Source organism: Daucus carota, chromosome 8 (assembly GCF_001625215.2).
Source record: "Daucus carota subsp. sativus chromosome 8, DH1 v3.0, whole genome shotgun sequence".
Classification (NCBI taxonomy): Eukaryota; Viridiplantae; Streptophyta; class Magnoliopsida; order Apiales; family Apiaceae; genus Daucus; species Daucus carota.
The window spans coordinates 32,436,899-32,461,170 of NC_030388.2; the positions used below are offsets into that span (position 1 = coordinate 32,436,899).

The following is a 24,272-nucleotide window of genomic DNA, read 5'->3' on the forward strand; positions in this document are numbered from 1 at the left end:
AAGAAACATTTGACAACACCGTAGATGACCTGAAACAATGTTTAAAATTTCTTGATAATAATGATACTGCTAGCCTTAACATTCACTTATCCGCAGCGACAAGTGTTACCGACTGCCAAGATGCTTTCCAGGAATCTGGAGCAGAATTGCCTCCGAGAGTGGCCAAGATTACAGAAGAATTGAGCAAGTATGTTAGCAATTGCTTGGCAGTCTCTGAACAAACTTAAGCACAAGCATTCCACGGGGCTATTTATACGAAATAGAGAGGAATATCTCAGGTTATGGTCTTAATTTGTTTGTGTGGGCAGTTTATTTAGTTTTACTGTGTCTGAGATCTTGTCATTATAGTATTATCTATACATATATATATATGATAAATATATTACCCTCCTGAAGGATAGAATAGTGTTCTGTGATCCTTAAAGGGGTAAGCGAATTTTATCAAGTATTGAGCTTGATGATTTCGACTAGGCTGTCGGAAGGATTTAGCTCTTTTCTTTTACAAATAATAGCTGCAGTCTTTATAATGCAAAGATGCCCCACAAAGAATATGTCTGTCAACTATCTGCTCTTGACAATATTTCTCTAGTGATTCTTTCATCACAGTAAATAGTAAATACTATTTGAAAGCTACATTAATCTAAGCATATATAGTATTGAATTTCTTAGCAGTTCTCTTCCAGAAGCTACATTGATCTAATCATATATAGTCTAATATTATGGATAGCTACAATAATGTTTCTTAATTTTATATGATCCGGTACCGTTGCGTAAAAACAACTGAAACTGTAATTAATAATATACAACAGTTGTACATGATACAAACAAACCTGGAAAATATCTTTCCAGTACAAATACAATTGGAGTCCTGAAATCTGCAGTAGTATAAATGGGGCATTTAGATCAGTCTTAATTCATATTCCCCTGCCGTTGTTATGTATCTAACCCAGGGAAGAGCCTGATAACCACTCTTTTCGACAATCTTCAGGTACCGGACCTACAAAAACTCAAGTTCTTTCATTAATTATAGATGAAATTAGCTTAGTACTATTTTGCGCAGAACTGCTGAAGAACAAATGTATGCAACCATATCAAATGCATCAAGAAATATAAGAGATAACAGCAGATAATGTTGGAACACGTATATAGCTTGCAGGGAAAGAAAATGAATATAGATGAAAATAAGTAATATCTCTGCAGAAATTTCAGGGAGCCAAAAACTGAATCACAGTCATACGAACATATCCTCAACTCGAAATTTAGATAAGGTTTACTCAGATACTCGTTGGCAAGGAAATTCATTCCAATTAGGTAGAAATTTATTACAGCAAGCTTGTCTGATAATAAATTGATTAAATAATTATATATGTAGGACAATAAACATAACTAGCACTTATGATATGTGCTTAGAAAGGAATAATTGACTTCAAAAAATTGAAAACAATGAGAAAATAACCAAGAATCATTATTTATCTGAGTATTGTTCAGTTGGATGGAATTTAAGCAAGTTAAAGGACATTTCTGCATAATAGAACTATGTCCATTCCATCCAATTAATGTAACAACTCTCCGGATTAATTATATATTTTTTCCCCAGTCATTTCCATTACAAATTTTATCATTAGAGTGATGCATTATTATGGCTTTTTTTTTACCTTTTTTGCATTTCTCTTTTAGCCCTTATTTTATTCCAATCAACAAGGCACAACATTAGGATTAGTCCACAAAGCATTAGAGATGCCAAGAAATTAATGCAACTGGTAAGTTCAAATCTATGAAAAGAATCAATATCTCACTAGAACAAACCTGTATTCCGGAAACAGTAAAATATGGAATCTCAAATTTCAAGCGTATGGGAGCTTTTTTCTCCGGAGCTGCTTCTTCATCTGTAATACTAGAAAGACTAAACTCCGCTCTCAACATATATTCCTACAATGGCCGTAAGAAGTTTTATTAATGAACGAGATAAACACATTTAGAGTTAATATGACAGAAGCCTTAAAACCAAGAATGCAAGAGTGGTCCAAGCTATTACCTTACCACCTGGAAAAGATTTGATTTTCCAGATCAAAGAATCACTTTCAGGTGCATAGGAAGCAGAGCCCATCGATGTTCTAACATTTGGATTGCTAGCATCAGATGGCACAGGCAACTCAATTTCAACATTAGTTGCAGTGCTGCAAAAAAACCCAAAGTTTTCTTGTAAATTTTGGAATCTGCATGACGCACACTTGCTATGCCAGAAGAACAAAAACAATATAGGGTTTATACCTACGATCTTTGAACTGACTTTTGGCTTTTACTGTGATCTCTATACGGCTTCTTGAATGCTTTTCCACTTGAGCTTCCACCCATATCAGAGGTTTGACCTACAATAGTGCAATTTAAGTATTCCCATTCAGGAAACTCTAGTCAGTAACCAGAAACAACATCCGAAGAAGCAGTATCGTTTACCTGGGTACTGAGTCTATATGTCATGACATCGAAAGATCCATCAGGAGGTATGAAGGATATTGTCCGATCATTTTCAAACCGAGCAAGACGCACACACCTTTGTGAATAGTGTGTCTTAGTCCATTAGAAGCAGGAAACAAATTTAGGGAGACATAAAAGAAAAATAAAACTCTTTTTACACATCTTTAACAAGCAATGTATACAAAAGTTGCAACTCATACTTTGTTAAATGTTTAACCATAGTAGTACCAGAGCACAGGAAAAAAGAAAAGATTGTTTATCTTAATTAAACAGTAGAAAGAAGCAAGGTTTTACCAATACTTAAGGTGGTATTGTAATCACCAATTAATGCTTAAATTTTACAGGAAAAAATGAGGAGATTGAGAAACTTCTCTATAAAGACATCTATACATGGATGGAGGGATTATAGAGGTGTGTGACATACTGATGAAACTTTATGTCGTCAAGGTCGATGGCCTTTCCTTTAGTTGACCGTCCTTGAGCCTCCAGTAACCCTCTATCATTTAGTCCCAGTTTACATTCGGGCATACCACTGCAACATGAGAAAAACTCTTTTCTTTAACTAGAACAATAAGAAGAGATCATCAAGCTCACAGAGAGTTCTTTAAGACATGTAAACTGCATCTTTTTGCCATCACAATAATAGTGGTCATCTTAGCCATTATTTACCAAAATTACTCGTGCATGGACCAATTAGTGAGTAATATTGGACTCATATTCAAAGTAAAATTTTGTCATGCTTATGGTCGGGCATCTTATAAGTATCATAGACACATACATGCTAAGGTAAAATACATGAATTTATTAGCAAAAAGGGGTAAATACACTGTCACTACGTCATCCTTGTTATCAGTCTTGCCAACCAAGTACCATAGAAGGGTTCCAAGAATCCTAAATAAGTTAACAAAGGCACAGGTTCAGTGGTTCCATTGGCAATCTTTGAGGGATTCCATCTGCTCTGTAAAAGCACATTATGTAAGAATCATAACAAACTTTGGTGATTGTAAAGCCCTTTCTCTAAGTTTTGCAGGGGGGAAGTCCTGCACTTGATTGTATACAAATTTTGGTGTAAGAAGAAATTTATGTGTACTTAACGAGAGGCACTAGTTCAGCAGTTCGAGATGGCAATTTTTGAGTGAATCAGACTGTTTTTAAAGGTAAATCATAACAAACTTTGGTAATTGTAAAGTCCTTTTTCTGATTTTTGCAGGGAAAAAGGACATAGTATGTATCCAAATCTCGGTATAAAAAGAAACCATGTGGTCTTAGGATGTCAAGTTTACAAAATGTTTGTAGCAATTTACAGCATGCACTTAATCCAACATATATACTAGTTTGTCCTAGCTGCATAATGTGATATAAAAAAAAGAATATAATAGTTAAATGCCCATATATCGTAGCTAGCATAGCATATATGCTCAAGATTTAAGGTGACAACTCTCATTATTACTAATTGTTCCAAATGACATTAATTTCCATAAAGAATTGGAGATTTACATAGGATAACTACACGTGTAGCAAAAGATAGTATATACAAACATGATTACCAATTATATTATGATTTACCTTAAATATGTACGCATCTTTAATGCTCCAACAACATCAGACCTAATAACTTGCCCGTTGTTATTCACAAGAATATTGACACTCTCAACAACATCTAAAAACACCTGAAACAAGTCAATAATCTTCAGTATTTCTTATCTTCAATATAGATAGCTACAAAATAAAAAAACCCACTTCGTTCTTCTTGTAATGTATCCCTTCGCTCCGCCAAGAAACAGCATTTGTAACAGCCATTGGAGGTCTCTGAGAAACCTCCATCCTATAAGCATCTGTCTTGATAAACTCACTCAAAATGTTCGCTTCAGTGTATTGAGGGTAACCAAAGTCCATCATTTCATCAAGCAGCTCGTACTGAGAAACAATATAAGAGCATCAACATTATCTCACCGACAAGAAACAGTGTTAGACCACTTGTACAAGAAAGAAAAGACTGAGCTGTAATCTTGTAATCTTACGACAACAACAAAATTGTCTCTAAGTGATTCCTCTTCTAACTCTTCAAAATAGTGTACAAACACCTGCAGTCAAATAAAATATCAGGCAAAAAATGATATGAACTATATATTTAAGCTAACAAATATAGCATTAAAAATTGAAGCTGGCAAGCTTATAAAACAATAATTCTCAAAAACTCTCATCAGAACAACAAAAGCAGTATCATAAATTAACAATGGCACTTACATCAACAACACGGTGTAGAAACAAAAGGAGGCTGGCAGCATTACAGTTCTGCCTCGAAGCAATCATCAAATATACATTACTGTGTTGTATAAACATATAAGTCACACCATTATCGTATACAACCGGATCTTGCGAATCTGAATCTCCCTGTCCACATATCAAAACACATAATGATAAGTCAACTCAAATCAACATAAAGCTCCAATTCATATTTTATCAACTAAATTGAAATGGCCCATGATATAACTTAACACATATCATGATAGACACTACTCGGAGACACTTCAAATTTGTACTAAACCAACCCCCAACTCTTTACAATTGGATGGGGCGCAGAGTTTAGGGAAATAGTATGAAGTAGTGAGAAAGGCGGTAAAGTGGTGGGACCCATTAATAGTTAATTGATAGATTTGAAAAGTGGATGAAAGTAGTGGGTGGGAGTAATTTTTTTATAATATAAGTTTACAAAGTTTTGAGAGTAAAGAATTGAGAGGAACATCCAAAAAATGAAAGTGTAAAGAAATGGTTGTGACAAAGGGAGTAGTAATATAATCTCTAAACAAAAAATACAAATTTATTATAATAAGCTCAATATGTACGAGCAAAAGTAATCCAATACAAAAAATAAACAACTTCCCATATGTGTTGTATAAACATATAAGTTGCACCACAAAACTATAGTTACAGCTCGAAACACATTAAAAGATGTACAAGATTCGACCATAATTCAGTCTCTGAACTAAAATTGCAAGCAGAAGAAATTTATACTTGCATCTCTATCAATTTGATTGAGCTACACCTATATATACGGGACGAAAGACTTTAAAAGCAATTACATCAATTGTAATCCAATCGCCTAACCAAAACAAAAGTACACTTAGTTACAACAACATCAAGTGAACAATAATTAACAGCAGCTATACTCACAATTTGAAGCACTCCTACAATGTACTGGATCAATCAGAATTCAGTTGCTTAACTAAACACAGAATAGAACCTAATGAGCAACAACTAGATCGATCGTAATTCAATCGCCTAACTAAAATCTCAACTAGAACAAGTTCATACTTACGAATTCATCAACTAAAGTAACAAATCATGACTCGATTGAGCTAAACTACTGTATGACTTAAAACACTTTAAAAGTGTACTCTATCAATCACATTTTATTCATAATATAATCGCACAACTAAAATAACTAAAACTGAATCGAGCTACAACTAGATCGATCGTAATATAATCGCTTGACTTAAACCGCAACTAAAACAAGTTCACTTACAAATTCATCAATTAAACTAACGCATCATCACTTAATTGTGATAAACTAGTTTATAACTCGAAAAACTTTACTCTATCAATCACATTTCATCCGCGAAACTAAAATCCACTACAACTGAGTGAGTCACAACCAGATCAATCGCAATTTCATCGCCTAGCTAAAACCTCAACCGAAACAACTTCATACTTCCAAATTCCTCAACTAAACCACCGAATCACCACTTAATTTAGCTAATCCACTCCACGACTCGAAAGACTTTGAAATGTACTATATAACCGACTCGAGTCAAGCTACAACTACACTCACGAGCCGCAACATTTCAATTGTGTTCTAAACTGATTATTAATTGTTAATTAAGCTCTGAATTGAAATAAATTGAGTGATGAAATATGTATTGAGATGAGACCTGTTTGGCGATGAGATTGGAGAAGGCTTTCTCGGCTTGAGCAGAGGAGACGTCGCCTCGGTAATCGTGCCAGACGAGAATGCGGCCTTTGATGTCGAGGATGAACAGCGCCGACGCCGCGCCGGCCATTGAAGTGGTTGTTAAGCGAGTTGGATCTGGTATGAGCTACAGTTTTGGTTGGTTAATTCAAACAAAAGAGGGAGTTTGTGATGAAGATAGTCGAGTCGGTGTCGTTGCTCACCGTCGGTGGTTGAGTTGGTTCTGAAAATTAATGACTTTTAAAATATGTGTGCATTTTCGAAGGAGTAAAATGTAAAATAAGGCCGAAATTTATTCGATTTTATATTTTAGTAGTCAGAATTTTAAATTTATTAATGGATGGCCAGTCATTATTTTTATCTTGAAATAAATGATCAAAATTCACATTTTCTGCTAAAAACTAAAACAATATATTTCATTAAGAATATTCTAGTTAAATTCTTATAATATCTTCTTTTTAAAAATATTAATATTATAAATAAATATTTAAACTTGTAATATTAGTCTATTAATCACGGAAAGGTCCTCCTCCTGGTGTTTTTTATAACACTGATTTGATCATTAATTTTAAAAGTTTATATTAATTTAGCCATTATATTTAACATTGAGATATGATTTAACTTTCAAATTTGTAACCAAATTACTGACAAAAAAAAAATTGTAACCAAATTAGTGATTTGAAATGAACTACTAATTTGACGGTGCTGCTAAGTTATGAACCAGCAAGTTATATGTAGCATGCAAGTTTTTCTCACACTGATCTCAGCAGCTGCAAATTCTTGTGATTTTATATATAAACTAAAAATGCAAATCGAGTTAACCAAACTTTCTGATCCTCCAACTAGAAATTGAAAAATGTCTACAGCAAGCTATTTTTATTATTTTAATAATTATCAAAGTGCAGCAATGTATACATAATTCGATATCCATCCTCTGTTCTTACTAAAAATAAACAAAGTTGTCACTGTTGTTGTGCTTACAAGAGGCTCTTTTGGAAACTGCAATCACATGCTACCTAAACTTGTTATCGCCCACTGAAAACTCCGCTAAAAACCTGACTGTTTCCTCCCAGTGAGGCTTCCCATTCCACAGAAGAAATCATGGTCTGAGACAGTGCCACGACGATTTCACGCATCTCTGGTCTGCTGATTGGATCTTCACTAAGACACCAGTCAGCTATTTCTGCCATCTGTAGAGTATCGTCGTTGCAGATAGTTAAACATGTCAGCCTCCGGGGCACCAAGCAAATTTTTGGAAAATATCTATATATTTTCAAAATTTCTGGAGGCACTTCTACAATTTTATAAAATTTGGAATAATGAAAAAATGTCAAAAACAATAATTAGAGAGGACACGTGCCCGCAGGTGCTATTACTAGATCCGCCCCTGTCCATACCGTTACAACTTCTTGTTTCCCTTATGCAATGTCTTAACATTAACTACTATCTTAGACCTTGGTGCTAATATATTTGGAAAACAATGGTATAAATTTTAGGAAGACTAACCCTGTACACGTCTTCTGTAGGATAGCTTCCTTTGAGATTGCCATCAATGACAGATTGTAATACTTTTACGGGATCTTCATCTTGGAAGATTTTATTAATCTGGACATGAAGTTAAAAGTTATGATCTTTTTTTTTCAGAGGCTCAACAATAGCTACTTTTACTCAAATTTCTTTACCATAAAGATATAGCTGACTTACTACTGTGATGAGTGATTTCATCTTGTTAGGTTCTCGGTTGTCACGAATGAGTGCACGCTGACCAGTTATAAGCTCTGCCAAGACTACTCCAAATGCAAAAACATCGGTTTTAGTGGTCACCTGCAGCTCCTTCACACACCTGTTCATGATGGCAATTAGTCCCCTACAGATGCACTAGTGCGTTAAGTTCAATTTGAAATGACATTGGTAAATGCATACTCTGGAGGTAGGTATCCGGGGGTTCCAACCAGGCGAGTTGCCACAAAATCATCTTCATTGGTTCTTCCGACAAGTTTTGCCAATCCAAAGTCTGCAACCTATGGAAATCAATTTGAAGGCACTTGCTAAAGCTAAGGTTTACTCAGTAATATTAAGATGTAAAACAAGATACTGAAATTGAATGCCGGTCTTTCTTTTAATACTTTAGTTTACAGAATCAGCACTTATAAGCAAAATTTTGTTACGTCTGAAACATTTATTGATCATGAAAACCAGTTGACTTATGCTGCAGGTACCTTTGCTCTAAGCCTTTCATCAAGTAGGATGTTAGTTGTCTTTATGTCACGGTGCACATACCGGGATTTTGTGTGATCATGAATATACTCAATACCCTTTGCTGTATTCAGCGCAATCTGTGTTCTTGCAGTCCAAGAGAGAGGCTGGTGACCTGGTCAATGGTTTAATGTTCTCGGCTTTATTGTCTTCTAAATGTTTTAAGTAACATGCATAAATTTAGATGCATTGTGAATAGTTAATCTGAATACCTTTTAATAAAGGATCATGAAGATGATCACCAAGAGATCCGTTAGAAACATATTCGTATACTAGATAGAGGTAGTCTTCTGCACTGGCATACCCCAAGAGCTCCACCTATACCGGAAGCTTGATTAGTCTAACTATCCATATGGAGACAAACAAAACCGAAAGAACCATTTAGTAAAACGGAAGTTTATTAGTGATCACATACCACATTTATGTGGTGTATCTTGCATAAGACCTTGAGCTCTGCTAAAAACTCCTTGGTCTTGTTTGATCTCATCTTCTTTACCGCAACCTCCTGAAGAGCAATCAGAGATACTGAAGTTTAAGATATAATGGACCTAAAGCCACATTCAAGAAAGGAGATCTTCTTACCTTTTCTCCTAGTACCCCAAAATACACACTCCCATATCCGCCCTCTCCAATTTTCCTAGTTTCATCAAAGTCCATTGTTGCCTCTGCAATCTCCTCAATGCTATATACTACTGGTCTTTCTGACTCAAAACCCGTGATATCTGCACATGTAGGATCATCTTAAAGTGAGTTAATAATACTAATTGTCTATAAGTGAGGAACTCTAATTATGTAGTCCAGACCTTCTCTTTGCAGGAATTTGTTCTGCAAGGAGAATGATTTATGGGCGCTCATTGTTTTTGATACATGAGCTTTTAGGTCCTCCTCATTGTATTTCCGGGATCTCTGACGCCTGACAAGGATAATGGCCAATGTGCATATTGATAACAGAGACGCTGCTGCTAATACTCCAACTATTATCACCCACTTGTGACTACGTCCTGCTAATGAGCGTTAAAAACAAAGTTAAAATACTTAACTTTACCCAACATTATCATCTAGTACAGTTTGAAGATTTTTATGTATCTTATTGTCTTATTCCATAGCCTTTTTCAATTAAAGTTAATTTTCTAAAAACTGAGTTTAGAGAAGTGTTACAGGTTGCTGGTTCGTGTAACTGAAGTTAAGATGCACTTAGACAGCGTCGAAGGTAATGGAGAGAATAGAAACTTAAAACGTCGATACAATGATGAGAAAGCAAGTACTTTGTGCAGAAACATTGTTCATAAGAATAGTATAAATTAGAAAAAAAATTTAAGACTCACCCTGAAACATCCTGTCAACATCCCGCGGTACAGGAAGTCCATTTATCTCCATGGGAACAAACAGCACCCAATCTGCTTGAATATATGTTGAATTTTGAGCCAAATTTGTGTTTAGGTCCTGAATCTTGCTCACTTCAGCAGATAAATCATCCCCGATTTTTGACAGTGTATCCTGCTGCTGGACTGTATAAGTCACAACAACTTGATCTTCACTTTGTACACAGCCACAAAGAAGATGGACAGGAACTTCCGTGTCTGGAATATAAGTCCGTTCTTCTCCTCCAACCGGCCAGGCTTGGCCACTATAGTACCAAGCCGACACGTTCACAAATGAGTCTCCGGCCTTCACCTTATAGACCGTGTCATAAAAATACCCAATAGTCCCATTGACATTTTTGCAAGAACAAGGTACTTGGACTAGATAACTTAGTTTGTTACCATTTGTAACGTTCTTGATATCCGATGCATTAACCTGGTAATAGCCTGCAATTTCTTCCGGCTGAAGACCATTGCTCTGGTAGAGCAAGGAATTGCACGTCTTGCTTTGGTCTAACGAGCAGTTGAACGCGTTTATGGCAGGCAACTGATCAGCAGAAACTGCAAACCTGATGCACAGAATCTGCGGTAAAGGGAGAAAGAACAGAAGAGCAAGGAGATTCCAAGAAGCCATGAAGTTTCTCATGTGAAAGATGGACACTAAAAGAAATAAAATGTGTTGAAAAATACAATGCCGATTTTGTCACACATGCTTGTTAATTAAGTTGAATCAGATACTTGTTATATAATTCATCTCTGATATAAAAATTAGACAGTCACATCTGAAGTTTGTTATCAACGACGAAATTGAAGAATACTAAAGTTCGCTAGCATTATCATTTACACATTATATTCGCCAGGATTGATTATATATTGTGGACCTGTCGATAGTCGATGTTTACAAGTAAAATTATTTCATTAAAAAATCGAAGATGCAAGCAGCAGATGGAGCTGTGTCTGCAGAATCTTGCATAACATGATATTAATATGCAGATAGCTGTGCATTTTGTTCTAAGACTGCATGATATAAGCTGTATCATGGTGTGTTTTGTTGAAGAAATAAGGAGATGCTCTGCAGGCAAGTCTGTGATGCATTTGCATTGTTGTTTCGATCGCATAAAAAGGTTTTGATTATTCAAAGAAGATTCATGTTTCGTAAATTTTACAGAGGAATCTCAATGTTTGGATATGGACAAAAGAATTAAAAAAATTGGATTCTGCAGCTCAATATATTTGTACACTTGCATATGTTCAGAACGAATCAGGCCAGCATATTTGATAGGTTAATACTTTCGATATTGAAAATATTATTAAAAGTTTTGTGCCTTTGTATCACACACACTGTTTTATTTATCGTGCACTAAGCCGGGGTTTTCACGAAAACAGTTTAAGGGTAGGGGTAGGGCTGCATACATTTTATCCTCTTCAGACTTTAAGGGTAGGGGCAGGGCTGCATACATTTTATCCTCTTCAGACCTGCTCTAAGCGGGAATGCTGAGTACGTATGGTATGGTGTGCTCTAAACGGGAATACTGAGTACGTAAAGAAAGGCCACAGTAAGTGACACGGAACAAGACATGTAATTAGATAAGAGTAGTGCTAGGTGCACATAATTGTGTACAGAAAATTTGTACATAATGATGTGGCAAGTGATGTGGTGGATTTTAATTGGGGTGGTTGGTGTAAATGCAGGGGGTCATCCAATTAAAATCTGCCACATGTCATCATGTACATGTTTTTGTACACAATTATGTGCACCAAGCATTTTCCATTAGATAAACAGACCTCTGGGACAGAGAATAGGGGTCGAAAAATATTTGTGAAATTCTTTACTCCTCCGTAGTGTATATATAGAGAAAAATATAGGGGCCCAAAAATATGAGTGAAATTCTCTTATATAAATAGAGAAAAAAAGCAGAGACTGAACCGATGCTAACAAATTATTTAAGAATTGTAAGTATAATTGGATTTTTAAAGTTGATAATATAAAGTTCTAATAAAGAAAGATTTTTTTATTTGTTTTTTTATCGATATAATAAAGAAAGAGTTAGCAATAGTAAGTTCATAACCGATAATACTGAGCTATTGGGCCCTTGCCCAAACTCATAAATCTGGGCTCAGTTCTAAAACTCGATTTAGGGTTTATCTCTATCCTATAAATACGAACATCGCAAAATTATTAGGGCTCCAACGAGCCGATCCTTTCAGAGCAACACAAAATGGTAATCCGTCTCTCTCTCTCGATCTCTCTCTCCCTCTCGTTTCTCTCTCGATATATCTCATCCTCTCCGTACAATTAATATCATTACATATATCATATATATTTTTTACTGTTAGCGTTTTGTATGCTTTAAACTGAATCGATGTGCTGTATATGTAGTTTAAATTCATGTTTGGTGATGCTCGAGGAAGCTAATTTTGAAATGAATCGATAGTTTTTTGATTCTAAGCTTGTGATAAAATCAAACAGCGAGTATTACTTCTTTTTTTGTGTGATGAATTTTATGGATTAGTTCATATGTTATTAATGCTATATTATTGTTTAGTTAGGTTGATTAATGTATTGTTCGCTTTTTGTGTGTTAGCTTGTTCTGTGTTGTATGGTTTTGTGTCGGAGAAATATAGTAAATAAGCTTCATAGAAATGCGACGAGACGGAACAGTGTATATAAGTGATTATGTAATTGAAGTATGGTGTGGCAATCGGTTATATGCCAGTTATGAGGATTACTATATATCATTGAGTCTGTGATGATTCTCAGTGAAAGAAGACTGGTTCTCGGTTAGTGGTCATATTTGGAAATATAATCAGGCATTTTAAGTTGAGTTTATAAATTGGGCTGATATTACTTGTGAAGTACATTTAGTAGTGAATCTCACTTATTTTGAAATTTCTGCTGGCATGTGTAATGCTGTCTTGCTGTGGTATACTGCTTGTTCTGATTGTCGGGAAAATGTGTTTTAAACAGCCGAAGCAGATTCACGAGATCAAGGATTTCCTCCTAACTGCAAGAAGGAAGGATGCTCGTTCAGTGAAGATTAAGAAGAACAAGGATGTTGTCAAGTTCAAGGTTCGGTGCTCAAGTTACTTGTACACACTCTGTGTGTTTGATGCTGAGAAGGCCGAGAAGTTGAAGCAGTCTCTTCCCCCAGGTTAGTTATCGGTTTATAATACATTTCTTTTGGTTGGTTACTTGTATTTGCTTGTTGCGACTTATAGAGTTTGTTATAAGGTGATTGTGTTGATAGAGCATAGAATTGAATGATCAGATCATGTGTATAGTGGGATATATGCAAGTAGCTTATAAAAATGATATAGTTGTAACAGTATATTATCTACCTGCTGTTTAGTGGATTATGCTTGAAAATGAACTTGCATTAGCAATATTGTGTTCTTTCATATTGAACCTAAACTGAATAACTTTTATCAAGAATTAAGATATATGTATCGTCATTGAAGTCATTTCATTTGTTGGTTGGTTTATAATGAGAGCCTCGTTTTTGTTGAGTTATACTTAAAAAGCCTGCTTAAGTTTCCTTTTGAATACAATGGCGCCATTAAGTACTAAAATTTTGTGCTTTAGAAATGATTTTACCACTTTCTAGAAGTGCTAGAAGCTTTCTACTTGACTACTTCTCTTTTGAGATAATGGGTTGACTATATCATTTTTTGATCCTTCATTTAACAGAACTTACAAAGCACCAATTCTGTCAAGTACTAGTAATATTTTCATAGACTTTGGATGAAGAATATGGTTGAAGGATGAAGACAATATTATCTGTCTAGTATTCAAATTTCTTCTATTATTGGTGTTTCTTAATCTGTTGGTGTTAAGATAATTGATGTATGGTCTGTTTTTAAGCCTCTTATGCTTATTTATGTTTTGTTTATTTTTGCAGGTTTGAGTGTCCAAGACCTTTAAGTAAGAAGATTCAACTACATTCCCTTTGCATTAGTTATCACCTTAGCTTGTAATGGAATTGATTTTGTATTTCTCTAGTATAAGTTTTGAACAAAGTTTTTTAAGCATTTGGAAATGTAGACTCCTCTTATACTATCTTTTCGTTAATTGCTCTTCTTGGATTTTGCATGGCTGGATCTTTGAATGTTGTCCATTTCTGTATCATCTGATCCCCTCAGTTTATATTGTTTGACAAGCTTCATTATCGTCCGTTTTGAGTTATTGGTCGCAAGAACAGGGGTTGTGGCATATTGCCTCCGTTTTTTAATATATGATGCTTGATATATACCAAAATTTAGAATTGTGCACAGAGCCATCCTGTATACTGTATGCAGGCATATGGCCTCTAGCTTTTTGTTGTCTGACTAATATATGAGACATGAAAGAATCAGAAACTAAGTAGTTGATATATTGATTTAGGATTTATTTATTTATACACGATTTACGTGAGCTTTTTGTGTGAATCGGAAATATTTAGTTAATTGGAATATAATCGATGATTTTTTAATATATTGGAGATTTTTCAGAAAAAAACACAGATCGTAAGCATAATCTCAAAGAATTGAACTTCCCACCACAAAAAAGGAAGAGGTGACATGTAATGAAATGGAAAATTCAAACACAAATGGACAAACCATCAAAGATGAGTATGAACCATGCAGTCATTCTTTGAAGCTACTACTAAATGGGAGCCAGTATTTTTGGCTCGGAAACAGAGTTTATGTTTTAGTTAGGAAACTGAAATACTCATCAAAATCTATTTAATGGGAGTTGGAACATGAACATTGGTAAGAATATACAAATAAACTACTTCTTACTAAATTTAGTAAGAAGCTAATAGTCAAGTATAAGAATAAATATATTATTAAAAGAGTTCAGGTAAAAATCATTTATATTTTAGGTAATAATAATTTATAACTTCAAATTTATAGTTAGTAAGATCGGAAATAACTCTTGAGTTCAAAAATAATGGTGATATCTGAGAAACATGATGATATTCGATAATAAAATGATAAAATTATTTATAGATAAGAAGGCCGGGAGAATACGTGAAATATTTTTTGTTGTAGATGTTTGTATAGTAATACTGTTTAAAATTCATTTGATAATAGAAAATAGGTGAAAGAAATATTAAGAAACAAAAAAAGAAATATGACATGATTATTATAGAAATTGTTTTATTTTTTAAAGTCAAAAAAATATCAAATTCAAAAGGTGAAGGAAAAATAAAGAAATAAAAAGAAAGATATAAGACGATTTCAGATATACTTCTTTTAGGGGGAAAAAAACTCTGTAATATATAGGCAGCTTCTGCTTCTTACTAAATTTACTATAAACTCGTGTTTTTGTTGCTGTTTGTTTTCTGGTATCAACTCAACTAACTAAATTTAGTATAAACTCTTTTTTTACTAAATTTCATTGTAGGATAGTAATGAAAAAATATGGGCTTCAAGTTGTCATCAACTACCTACCTGAACATGGATAGGTGCTCAGAATACTTGCAAGTTTAGACTTGAGACTAGATATTACAGAGATATTCTTCATTACGTATTTCACTGAGTAAACGCTCTTCAAGCTTAGACAAAGAACATGGAATTTCGCAGTTTTTCATGAACGGTCCCACCACCATGGTTTGAACACGTTTCTGAAGTGTCATCGTACATTGTAAACTTCCTTGTCTGAGTGGCTGCCAAGCGTGCATAATGAATTGGAGCAACTGGAACAAAGAAAGATTTGTATCAGAATCTATAGTGGAAAGCACAACACATGTGAACATTTGAAAGCACTGGTTGGATATGTACATACCTACAGAAGTAGCAGTTGTGCTTCCCTGGTACCTGAAATCACATGATATACTGGGATGTTAGTAACCTCCTACATAGACATGTCAGCTAAATTAACAAATAAGAAACAAATACATACTGGTAGCACAGAAAATGAACAAATTTCTGCATCTCATCCGGGGAAAAACCAATTTCATCCAACAAAACGTGATAATGGGTTGGCCTTGTAGTACCCTAATGAGATGAAATATAAGAATGTTAGGAGAATTTGTTGACAATTGAAATGAAGAATTGACTGACCAAAACTAATTACCCAATATATCAACAGGTAAGATACATGCTACCAAATTATATCATGCCTTTAACTAACAAGTCAAATACTCACAACCATTCCAGCCTGAGCACACAAGTAGAAATCATTGTTCCGAGGATGACAGATCTTATTGTCAACAACAGTTCCTGAAAAGAAAAGAAAATTAGCACCTCGTGCACCACACCTTTGTACTAAAACCATGCAAATATTAACTATCTTAAACATTCTACCAGCGGGGACATTGTCAGCAGATGTTGGCTGGAAAAACTTTGTATGTCGACTCTTTTGTGCAATTATGACAACAAACTTTGGGCACCATTTCCCATCCTTGAACTTGCACGCCTGCATATATAAATTAGAAGATTTCCAACAAACATAACATACAAATTAAGCAATATTTAGCATACCTCAATAATTTGATTCAATTCAAAATTCAGAACCTGATTGAACTGTGATTCGCTAACACCATTCCTAAAGATTATAGTACAGGGTATTACTACATAGCAAAAGAATATAAATTGCACAAAAAAAGTAGCACCCGGAATAGAAAAATACAAAAACTCTTATTTGGCAAGTAGTTAGAAGGTAAACACACATATTCTAAATTTCAAGTACACCCACACTTCAATCATATTCAGTCAAAAGTACCTAAATATAATGATTTGTTCGGGTCTCCTGCTCCCTGACCTCATGTAATAGTCATCCAAAATCTCACTGCAGATAAACAGCGGATGTCACTAATAAATTATCCCTCGACTGCTTACTGATAATTATGACTGCATACTGAAAGTCAAAAACTGATTCTAGCTTACTATTATTACCCTTGCAAGGGTCTTCAAATGAGATGAAGGACTTTATAACTAGCAAATGTAACAATAATAACATAAAAGACAGTCATATATAGATCAACCTCATTATTCCATCATCTTTGTTGTCAGCAACTCTGGTAAAGAGAGAGGCTATCATCTTAACCTTTGGGGACTGAGTATGAACTGATGCCCTATACTTTGCGCTCAGTGGCCCCTCTCCGGAACTAACAACCTGAGAATTTTATGAATGTAAGATAAGACAAAATGGCCAGTGCTTGTACCTAACAACCTGCGAAATTTTACGAAAGAAAAGCAAGACAAAACACAAAATAGAATTGAAATTCCGACACCGATGTTGCATTTCGTCGGAGAAATATGTCACATCGTTCATAATCCATTAATGGTAATTTTTAAAAACTATTGCATCGTAAATTTCAATGTATTACTTGTATAAGATTTTCAAAAATACACTGGAACCACTTAAATTAGAAGAGCAGATGAAAAATGATTATAAAAAAAAGATTCACCGCAGCAATAGATGGAACATCAGAAGAGCCACGGCAGAGCGTCATCCCAATGATAAGTGAGCCAGCTTTTAGTTTTTGAGAAATGCTACGGGCATATCCAATTGCGAACTTCGAATTCAGCCCACCAAGCTACCAAGACAATAAAAAATATTCATCAATGTCAAATCCACTGAAAAACTATTAACATCAGATTATTCCAGAATATATAATACCTTTGCATTGATCTTTAGAAGGACACTCATCAGACGTTGGTCAACTACATAAGAAAGGCCTTTTCTTGTATAAATCTTAGGACCAATGCACTGTGTATAAATTCCATGGACAACTTGACAATTTCTTTTCCAGTGACCTTGCAAAACAAATTAGTAAAGTCAAGTAAATATACAGTATTGAAAAAAATTTGAACAGAGGACTAGAAACAAACCATATAGAGGTGATTTCCTCTCAGGAAGTACACAGAGCAAAAATTGTGGGGCGTATGGAAGTTTTGAGAACAAAAATTTGAACATCTTTTCAACTCTAACAAGAGGAGAATCCCGCCTGTGCTGTGGACTTTCCTCGATCACCACAGGAGAGCTCAAAAAATTCTGTAGAAAAAGTTTTAACAATTAAAAAGTTCAACAATTAGCCGTGCAAATGGCAGAAACAATTAATACTTACCATTCCTTTTAACTCCCCGCATTTTATAAGATCATTTATTAGGGATTGCATGTTGCACTTAGCAGAGAAGTTGACAACAGCCCATTCACTAATTGTTGTAGGCTGCAAGAGTTTCTGGTCAAACACATTAAAAGTTAATTAAAATCATCAACAGACATGTATAATGGATAAAAACGTTAATAACTTTACTATAAACAAACCTTTTCGCTGAAATTCCAGCGACCGTTGTGGGGTGCTATGGTTTCTAAATGTCCGACCCGTATCTGTAATTATAAGAAATGAGAAAGTCATAAGCTACAAAACATATAGGGGGGAGTGAGAGAGAAGTGTGTACCCTAGGTGCTGCCAGCATGCGCCCATCTACTTCAGTGAACTTATTAATAATAGAAACACCGCAGGCACGCAACAAAGGCTCGTCAGCATAATTGTTGATTTGTGGACCCTGCAAACACCATGAAGTAGTTTTATAAAAAATAAAAATGAGAATGCTCTTCCTCGAAAGGTTGATAAGATAAGAATTACGTTTGTCAATGTTGTCATCCTATCTTGGGGCTTTTGCTTTGATTTCTCCACCAATGACCCTGGTTGAAGAGTGGTAAGAGCTTTTGGATAATGTTGCAAGGAAACCAGTGAACAAAGCTACAAAACAGTTGCATTTAAGTATAAAGTAAGAAATTCATTTGTCACATAGAGATCCTGAGATATAATTGAGAACTGTAACTGCTAATTAGTAATGCGGCAAAGAATAACCTCTAGAGGGATATATGTTGGACGCTTGGGGTTTCCAACAATAATGCAGGGAAGATCACCAGAGTAACACAGAGGAATATTTCTAATGTTTACAAAATAATCATAAACAGATAATTCAGTCATTAGTGGTTCCCCATTCTCATCTTTTTCACCTCTCCGCTTCATCGAAAACCTACAGGACAATTAAAAGAAACATAAATCTTCGAGTTGAACCAAAAAAACATTGGGCAATGGAAATACAAAAACTTAAACAGGCAAGGAAGTTGATTTCTAAGAGCATCCAGGCACAAATACCACAAATAGGTACATTAAAAGTACTAGAAGCATACATAAGTTTTTTGCAGATTTCATCGCTGAGTCCTGTAATCTTGTACGCAGTGTTAGTTGAACTGGTCTTCACCCTTAAACCTTTCAGCACTTGATTGGCCTGCACAATGGAGGGAAAACGAGAATTTAGAAATAATAAGTTGAAGAATTGGATGATGTAGTGAAGTTTAGTTTACCGTCGCCCAGTCAAGAGAAAATGAATCCTTGGCATTCTGATTGGCTATCAGGAAATCAACAACAGGTCCAGGCTTAATAACCATTATGCTGTCTGATAAGTCACAAAACAAATCTAGTTAACAATTTATATGTTGTATCAGCTATGCCGGCATTAATATACATTACTTGAAAAACATATATTACAATACAAACTTGAGCAAGCATACCTATATTTAGTGACAAACCTCCCTGTGTGGTCCGAAAACTTGAATTAAATCCATGATAACCAAGGACGCCACCCCCCAAATCAGAAAACTCATTCACGTTAAAGCACAACTGGCGTTCAAAACGGCATCCCCTGCAGTACTCAATGTTAAATATCAATCACATGACAAACCCTAAAAAAGTCAGGAGCAATAACATACTGTTTAGCTGCATGCTGTCTGACGATGATATTTAGAACCCTTATGGCCTCCTGAGAGTTCTTCGAGTCCTGACCACGTAAAGCTTGTGCAATGGCCTGCATAGGAATCTTCGCAGCAAAGGATATCTCAACCTTGTAAGACTTAGATTGATTGTTCCTGCATATAATAACAATCCAGTGAACTCTAGCTTGTTTCTTAACCACAACAGTGAACTCTAGCAATTATTTAAGCAAAAACATACCTATTGGATGAGTTATCCTTAAGCACAACAGTGAACTCAAGCTTGTTTTTAGGAAGAGCTCCAACTGTAAACAGACTCTTTTCACCATCATAAGCGAAGTCTTTCCCTTCCACCTCAGCCTTGTATGTGTCATGAACACAATCAAGCACTTGGGTTTTAATACCTTTACCTTCAACTGGACGGCCATCCTCATAGAAAAAGGCAACCTGCATAATTATTATGCTTAGATTCTGCCAAACGCAGCCAGGCAACAGCAAGGAAAAAAAATACAAGGTAAATAATTAACTAGGAAGAAACTTACAGTATACTGAAAAAAATGTCCATCGACATTTTTAACATTCACTTTATAGTGATTCGTAAGAAGTTGAATCTTCTTGCCTTTTGATGCTAGGCCACACCTAGCTATAGGCTTCTTGGCTTCCATCTTAACACAAATAAACACAAACATTACACAGTAATGAAATAATCAGTTCAACACGAGTAATAGATTTTTAAAAAAATAAAAAATATAACATACACAGCTCTTTCAACTCTAATTCACATAAAAATACCGCAAGCAAAAAATCAGTTCAAGCATCAAACTGTAGTTCAACACGAGTAATAGATGTAATTAACGCGTCAAACTGTAAAAAATATTACATACACAGCTCTTTCAACTCTAATTCACATAAAAATACCGCAAGCAAACAATCAGTTCAAGCATCAAACTGTAATTCAACACGAGTAATAGATGTAATTAACGCATCAAACTGTAAAAAATATAACATGCACAGCTCTTTCAACTCTAATTCACATAAAAATACCTCAAGCAAACAATCAGTTCAAGCATCAAACTGTAATTCAACACGAGTAATAGATGTAATTAACGCAACAAACTGTAATTCAACACGAGTAATAGATGTAATTAACGCAACAAACTGTAATTCAACACGAGTAATATATGTAATTAACGCATCAAACTGTAATTCAACACGAGTAATAGATGTAATCAACACTAAAAGAGCTTCGAGAATACCTCCGAAGAAATCGCAAAACCCTAATTTGAGAGTGCTGTTAGCTTTAGAGAGAGAAAGTGAGAGTGGAATGAAATGAGAGAGAAAGTGAGAGTGGAATGAAATGAGAGAGAATATGATTATGGGGAGTGGAGTGTGGTATATATAGACAGGAAGTGTGTATGCAGAGGTAAGGTGTTTGGAAAGGGGAATGCGGATATATAGACACGAAGTGTGCGTGTGTGTGTCTCTGTGTGTGTATAGGTGTACGTGCTTGGAGGAAAAGTTGGAATTGTAAAGCGAAATTGCCCATGGAATCGACGTGCTTCTGTCTCTGTGTGTTCGAGCTCTGAGAGTTTAGTGAGCATTCAATGCTTTGTTGTGCAGACAATATACAGAGTCAATTGCAGTTTAGTGCCATGAAAAATAATAATTTTATGGTTTGGTGACTGATGTTCAAAACCTTGCATCTTCATTGTTCAAACCAAAATTTTGTTTAAAATCAATATTTATTTCTACAAATCTATACAATACTATTAAAGCCGAAATATTAAAAGTTTGGCCGGTCGGTACGCGTGCTTTTATACGGACTTTTATAATTAGCGGGTTTTGTTGATAGAGGAATTTGGTGAATCAACAAACGTGAGGTTCATTGCCGGAATACGGTGTAGCGTGGTGGTGATATGACGGAAAACCGTCGTAGGATGGTAGTGTTAGGTGTTTGAGGGTGGCTGAGATCAAGGGAATATATCTTCGCTCTCGTTCTCACAACTCTCGATATCTCCCTTGATGTGCCTACGTACCCCTTTATATAGGGGATCAAGCCGTACGTAGTTCTATTGAACCAAGACTCCTAGTTTGATCAAGACTAGGACTCTTGGGGATAAGACCAACATCAAGCCGGTGACTTATCACTTAGAGTTCTACTCCAGTTAGAATTAAGCCTCGAGACAACTACCGTAGACTCCTAGTCCAAGTACATCACGGATACGGCATCATCTCCACTACGAGAGATGACACTAACCGCTACTCTTTCGTAGCATGGAGGAGACGTCCGATAGAGCCGTGACCAACTCCATGAGGTGTAGTGACGCGTCCTCACCCCTTAGTGAAGGTTCTCACTAAAGGGCAAGACAAATAAGGAGCCAAGTTACACGATCGTCTCAGTCCCCCAATGAGGGCTAACTCACTAGAATACAGGACCCAGACATATGATCGGCCTTCATGATACCCCTGAGGGCCTTCAACAATCATGATCACCTCAAGCCCCCGCACGAGGACAACCCGGCAGATAGCAGGATTGAGGATTATAGATCACGCCCGGACGTAACCCGGGAACTACCAGATGAGCCTGATAACTACCAGATGAGCCCGGCACTAGTCTTCATATCCCTCGGAAGGGTTGGTCTTCGTATCCCTCGGAAGGGTCGTCATTGAGACTCACTCATCCTCACACATAACAAATTTACCTGTGGGCGCGACCATGGAGGGCGCGCCCTTCTCCTTCGTTATCCTGTCTAATCATCTCTCTCCAGTAACAGAGACCATACCTTCTTTCAGACAAAGGCCGCACCTTCCGGGCTGACCCTGTGAAGGGCGCGCCCTTCCTGACCTTCATCACCTGTCTTCCGAGTTTCGAACATGACACAACCATTCATGACACTCCTGTCCCCGCCACTCAGGGTCGCCCCCCACGGGATCGCCCCGTGGAGGGCGCGCCCACCTTGATATTCTCATGGCCAAAACTGGCCATAACAGGTTTCAAACAAAATTAGTGGGTTTCAAACAAAATATAAACAAATCAAAACATAAAACAAATATACGATCAAAACATAACAAATATAAAACCTATTTGACTATACCAAAATTAAAGTCAAACCTTAAAAAATACTATCCTATTAAAACCGAAACATTAAAAATTTGATCGGTCGGTGCGCGGGCCTTTATATGGACTTTTATAATTAGCGGGTTTCAAACAAAATTAGTGGGCTTCAAACAAAATATAAACAAATCAAAATATAAAACAAATATAAGATCACAACCTTAAAAAAATATATACGCATCTATCTATACTATACTATTAAAGTCGAAACATTGAAATTTTGGTCAATCCGTACTTGGGCCAAAATACGGGCCTATCTATATACCAATTATTCTTTTAAACTAAAATATGTTTCTTTTTTTATATTTTCTAAATAAAAAACTCCATTATTTAAAATAACATCGAAAAACGTAGTAATTACTTTTTTAACTAAAACACATTCTTTTTTTTATATATTCTAACTAAAAAATGGAAATTCTACAATTAACACGGGCTACATATATCATAATTTTATTCTCACAATAATATTAGTTTACCATACTAAGCCGAAACAATAAAAGTTTGGTCGGTCGGTACTTGGGCCAAGTTATGGGCCTACTTATATAATCAATTATCTTTCTAACTAAATCTATTATCTTTTTTTATATGTTCTAACTAAAAACACTCAATTTTTTAAAATAATATTGAACAACATAGCAACTACTCTTTTTTACTAAAACACATTATCTTTTTCAGAATCCTAACTAAAAAATCGATTTTCCAGTAAATAAAATACATCTATATTAGACTATTAAAGCCGAAACATTGAAAATTTGGTCAGTAGTTACTTGAGCCATATACGAGCCTATCTATATACCAATTATTCTTTTTATTTAAAATATGTTAACTTTCTTATATTTTCTAACTAAAAAAACTCCATCATTTAAAATAACATCGAGAAACATAATAATTACCTTTTTAACTAAAACACATTATCTTTTTTAATATTTTCTAATTAAAAAGGGATCTTCTACAATTAACACGAGCTTCATATGTTAAAATATAATAATATTATATATATTTATTAATAAATAACCTGTGATATTTTTCAACCAAAATACATTAAAATTATTTTTAAATATATTAATGTAATCACTTTAAAAGTAATATTATACATCTATAATATACTATTATACTGTTAAATCCGAAACATGAAAAGTTCAGTTAGTCAGTAGGTCACTCGAGTATGGTGAGCCGGTTGGTGTTCGACCCACGAACCTCCTTAATTTATAACATATTATAATATATTTTTTTTATCATCTATTAAACCAAAACATTTAGATTAGTGGTTTACGCGTCTTTTTTAACTTATTATGTTCCATACTATATTATCAATAATGAAATATTAAAAGATTGATTGGTTGATTTATATCTGATTTTATAGATCTTCTTAAATTATAACAT

The 24,272-nt window shown here is 35.1% G+C and overlaps 4 protein-coding genes across 6 annotated transcripts; 1 reads left to right on the forward strand and 3 right to left on the reverse strand.

Annotated features, from left to right (window-relative positions):
- Window positions 1-766: 766 nt before the first annotated feature.
- On the reverse strand, window positions 767-6,699 carry LOC108197029 (AP-1 complex subunit mu-2-like). The gene is made up of 11 exons (XM_017364503.2): window positions 6,408-6,699; window positions 4,723-4,869; window positions 4,497-4,559; window positions 4,216-4,392; window positions 4,042-4,145; window positions 2,900-3,007; window positions 2,455-2,551; window positions 2,272-2,369; window positions 2,036-2,177; window positions 1,807-1,929; window positions 767-997 (listed from the first exon to the last, which is right to left on the reverse strand). Exons 1-11 carry the CDS (start codon window positions 6,534-6,536, stop codon window positions 899-901), a joined length of 1,287 nt encoding a protein of 428 aa, XP_017219992.1. The 5' UTR covers window positions 6,537-6,699; the 3' UTR covers window positions 767-898.
- A 607-nt stretch (window positions 6,700-7,306) lies between these two features.
- Window positions 7,307-10,780, reverse strand: LOC108198589 (lysM domain receptor-like kinase 3). Of its 2 annotated transcripts, none has more exons than XM_064083296.1 (10): window positions 10,027-10,780; window positions 9,505-9,705; window positions 9,284-9,423; window positions 9,117-9,206; window positions 8,914-9,019; window positions 8,665-8,816; window positions 8,369-8,466; window positions 8,150-8,288; window positions 7,952-8,050; window positions 7,307-7,635 (listed from the first exon to the last, which is right to left on the reverse strand). In XM_064083296.1, the coding sequence occupies exons 1-10, from the start codon at window positions 10,706-10,708 to the stop codon at window positions 7,471-7,473; spliced, it is 1,872 nt and encodes a 623-aa protein (XP_063939366.1). In that variant the 5' UTR covers window positions 10,709-10,780; the 3' UTR covers window positions 7,307-7,470. The 2 variants fall into 2 exon arrangements, with proteins under 2 accessions (XP_063939366.1, XP_063939367.1); XM_064083297.1 differs by having other exon boundaries at window positions 9,505-9,702; window positions 10,027-10,779.
- A 1,362-nt stretch (window positions 10,781-12,142) lies between these two features.
- LOC108197461 (large ribosomal subunit protein eL38z/eL38y) lies at window positions 12,143-14,152 on the forward strand. Its single transcript, XM_017365093.2, has 3 exons — window positions 12,143-12,284; window positions 13,031-13,214; window positions 13,962-14,152. The coding sequence occupies exons 1-3, from the start codon at window positions 12,282-12,284 to the stop codon at window positions 13,982-13,984; spliced, it is 210 nt and encodes a 69-aa protein (XP_017220582.1). The 5' UTR covers window positions 12,143-12,281; the 3' UTR covers window positions 13,985-14,152.
- A 1,258-nt stretch (window positions 14,153-15,410) lies between these two features.
- LOC108198594 (protein argonaute 4) lies at window positions 15,411-21,387 on the reverse strand. 2 transcript variants are annotated; one of them, XM_017366343.2, is made up of 23 exons: window positions 21,031-21,387; window positions 20,317-20,439; window positions 20,016-20,221; window positions 19,775-19,930; window positions 19,577-19,707; window positions 19,370-19,461; window positions 19,196-19,293; window positions 18,867-19,038; window positions 18,639-18,755; window positions 18,451-18,558; window positions 18,317-18,379; window positions 18,117-18,230; window positions 17,881-18,043; window positions 17,669-17,805; window positions 17,457-17,585; window positions 17,031-17,161; window positions 16,769-16,834; window positions 16,528-16,591; window positions 16,351-16,462; window positions 16,193-16,266; window positions 15,947-16,041; window positions 15,830-15,861; window positions 15,411-15,740 (listed from the first exon to the last, which is right to left on the reverse strand). In XM_017366343.2, the coding sequence occupies exons 2-23, from the start codon at window positions 20,437-20,439 to the stop codon at window positions 15,601-15,603; spliced, it is 2,523 nt and encodes an 840-aa protein (XP_017221832.2). In that variant the 5' UTR covers window positions 21,031-21,387; the 3' UTR covers window positions 15,411-15,600. The 2 variants fall into 2 exon arrangements, 1 of the variants encoding a protein (XP_017221832.2); XR_010286091.1 differs by having other exon boundaries at window positions 15,627-15,740; window positions 16,167-16,266.
- Between the last annotated feature and the right edge of the window lie 2,885 nt (window positions 21,388-24,272).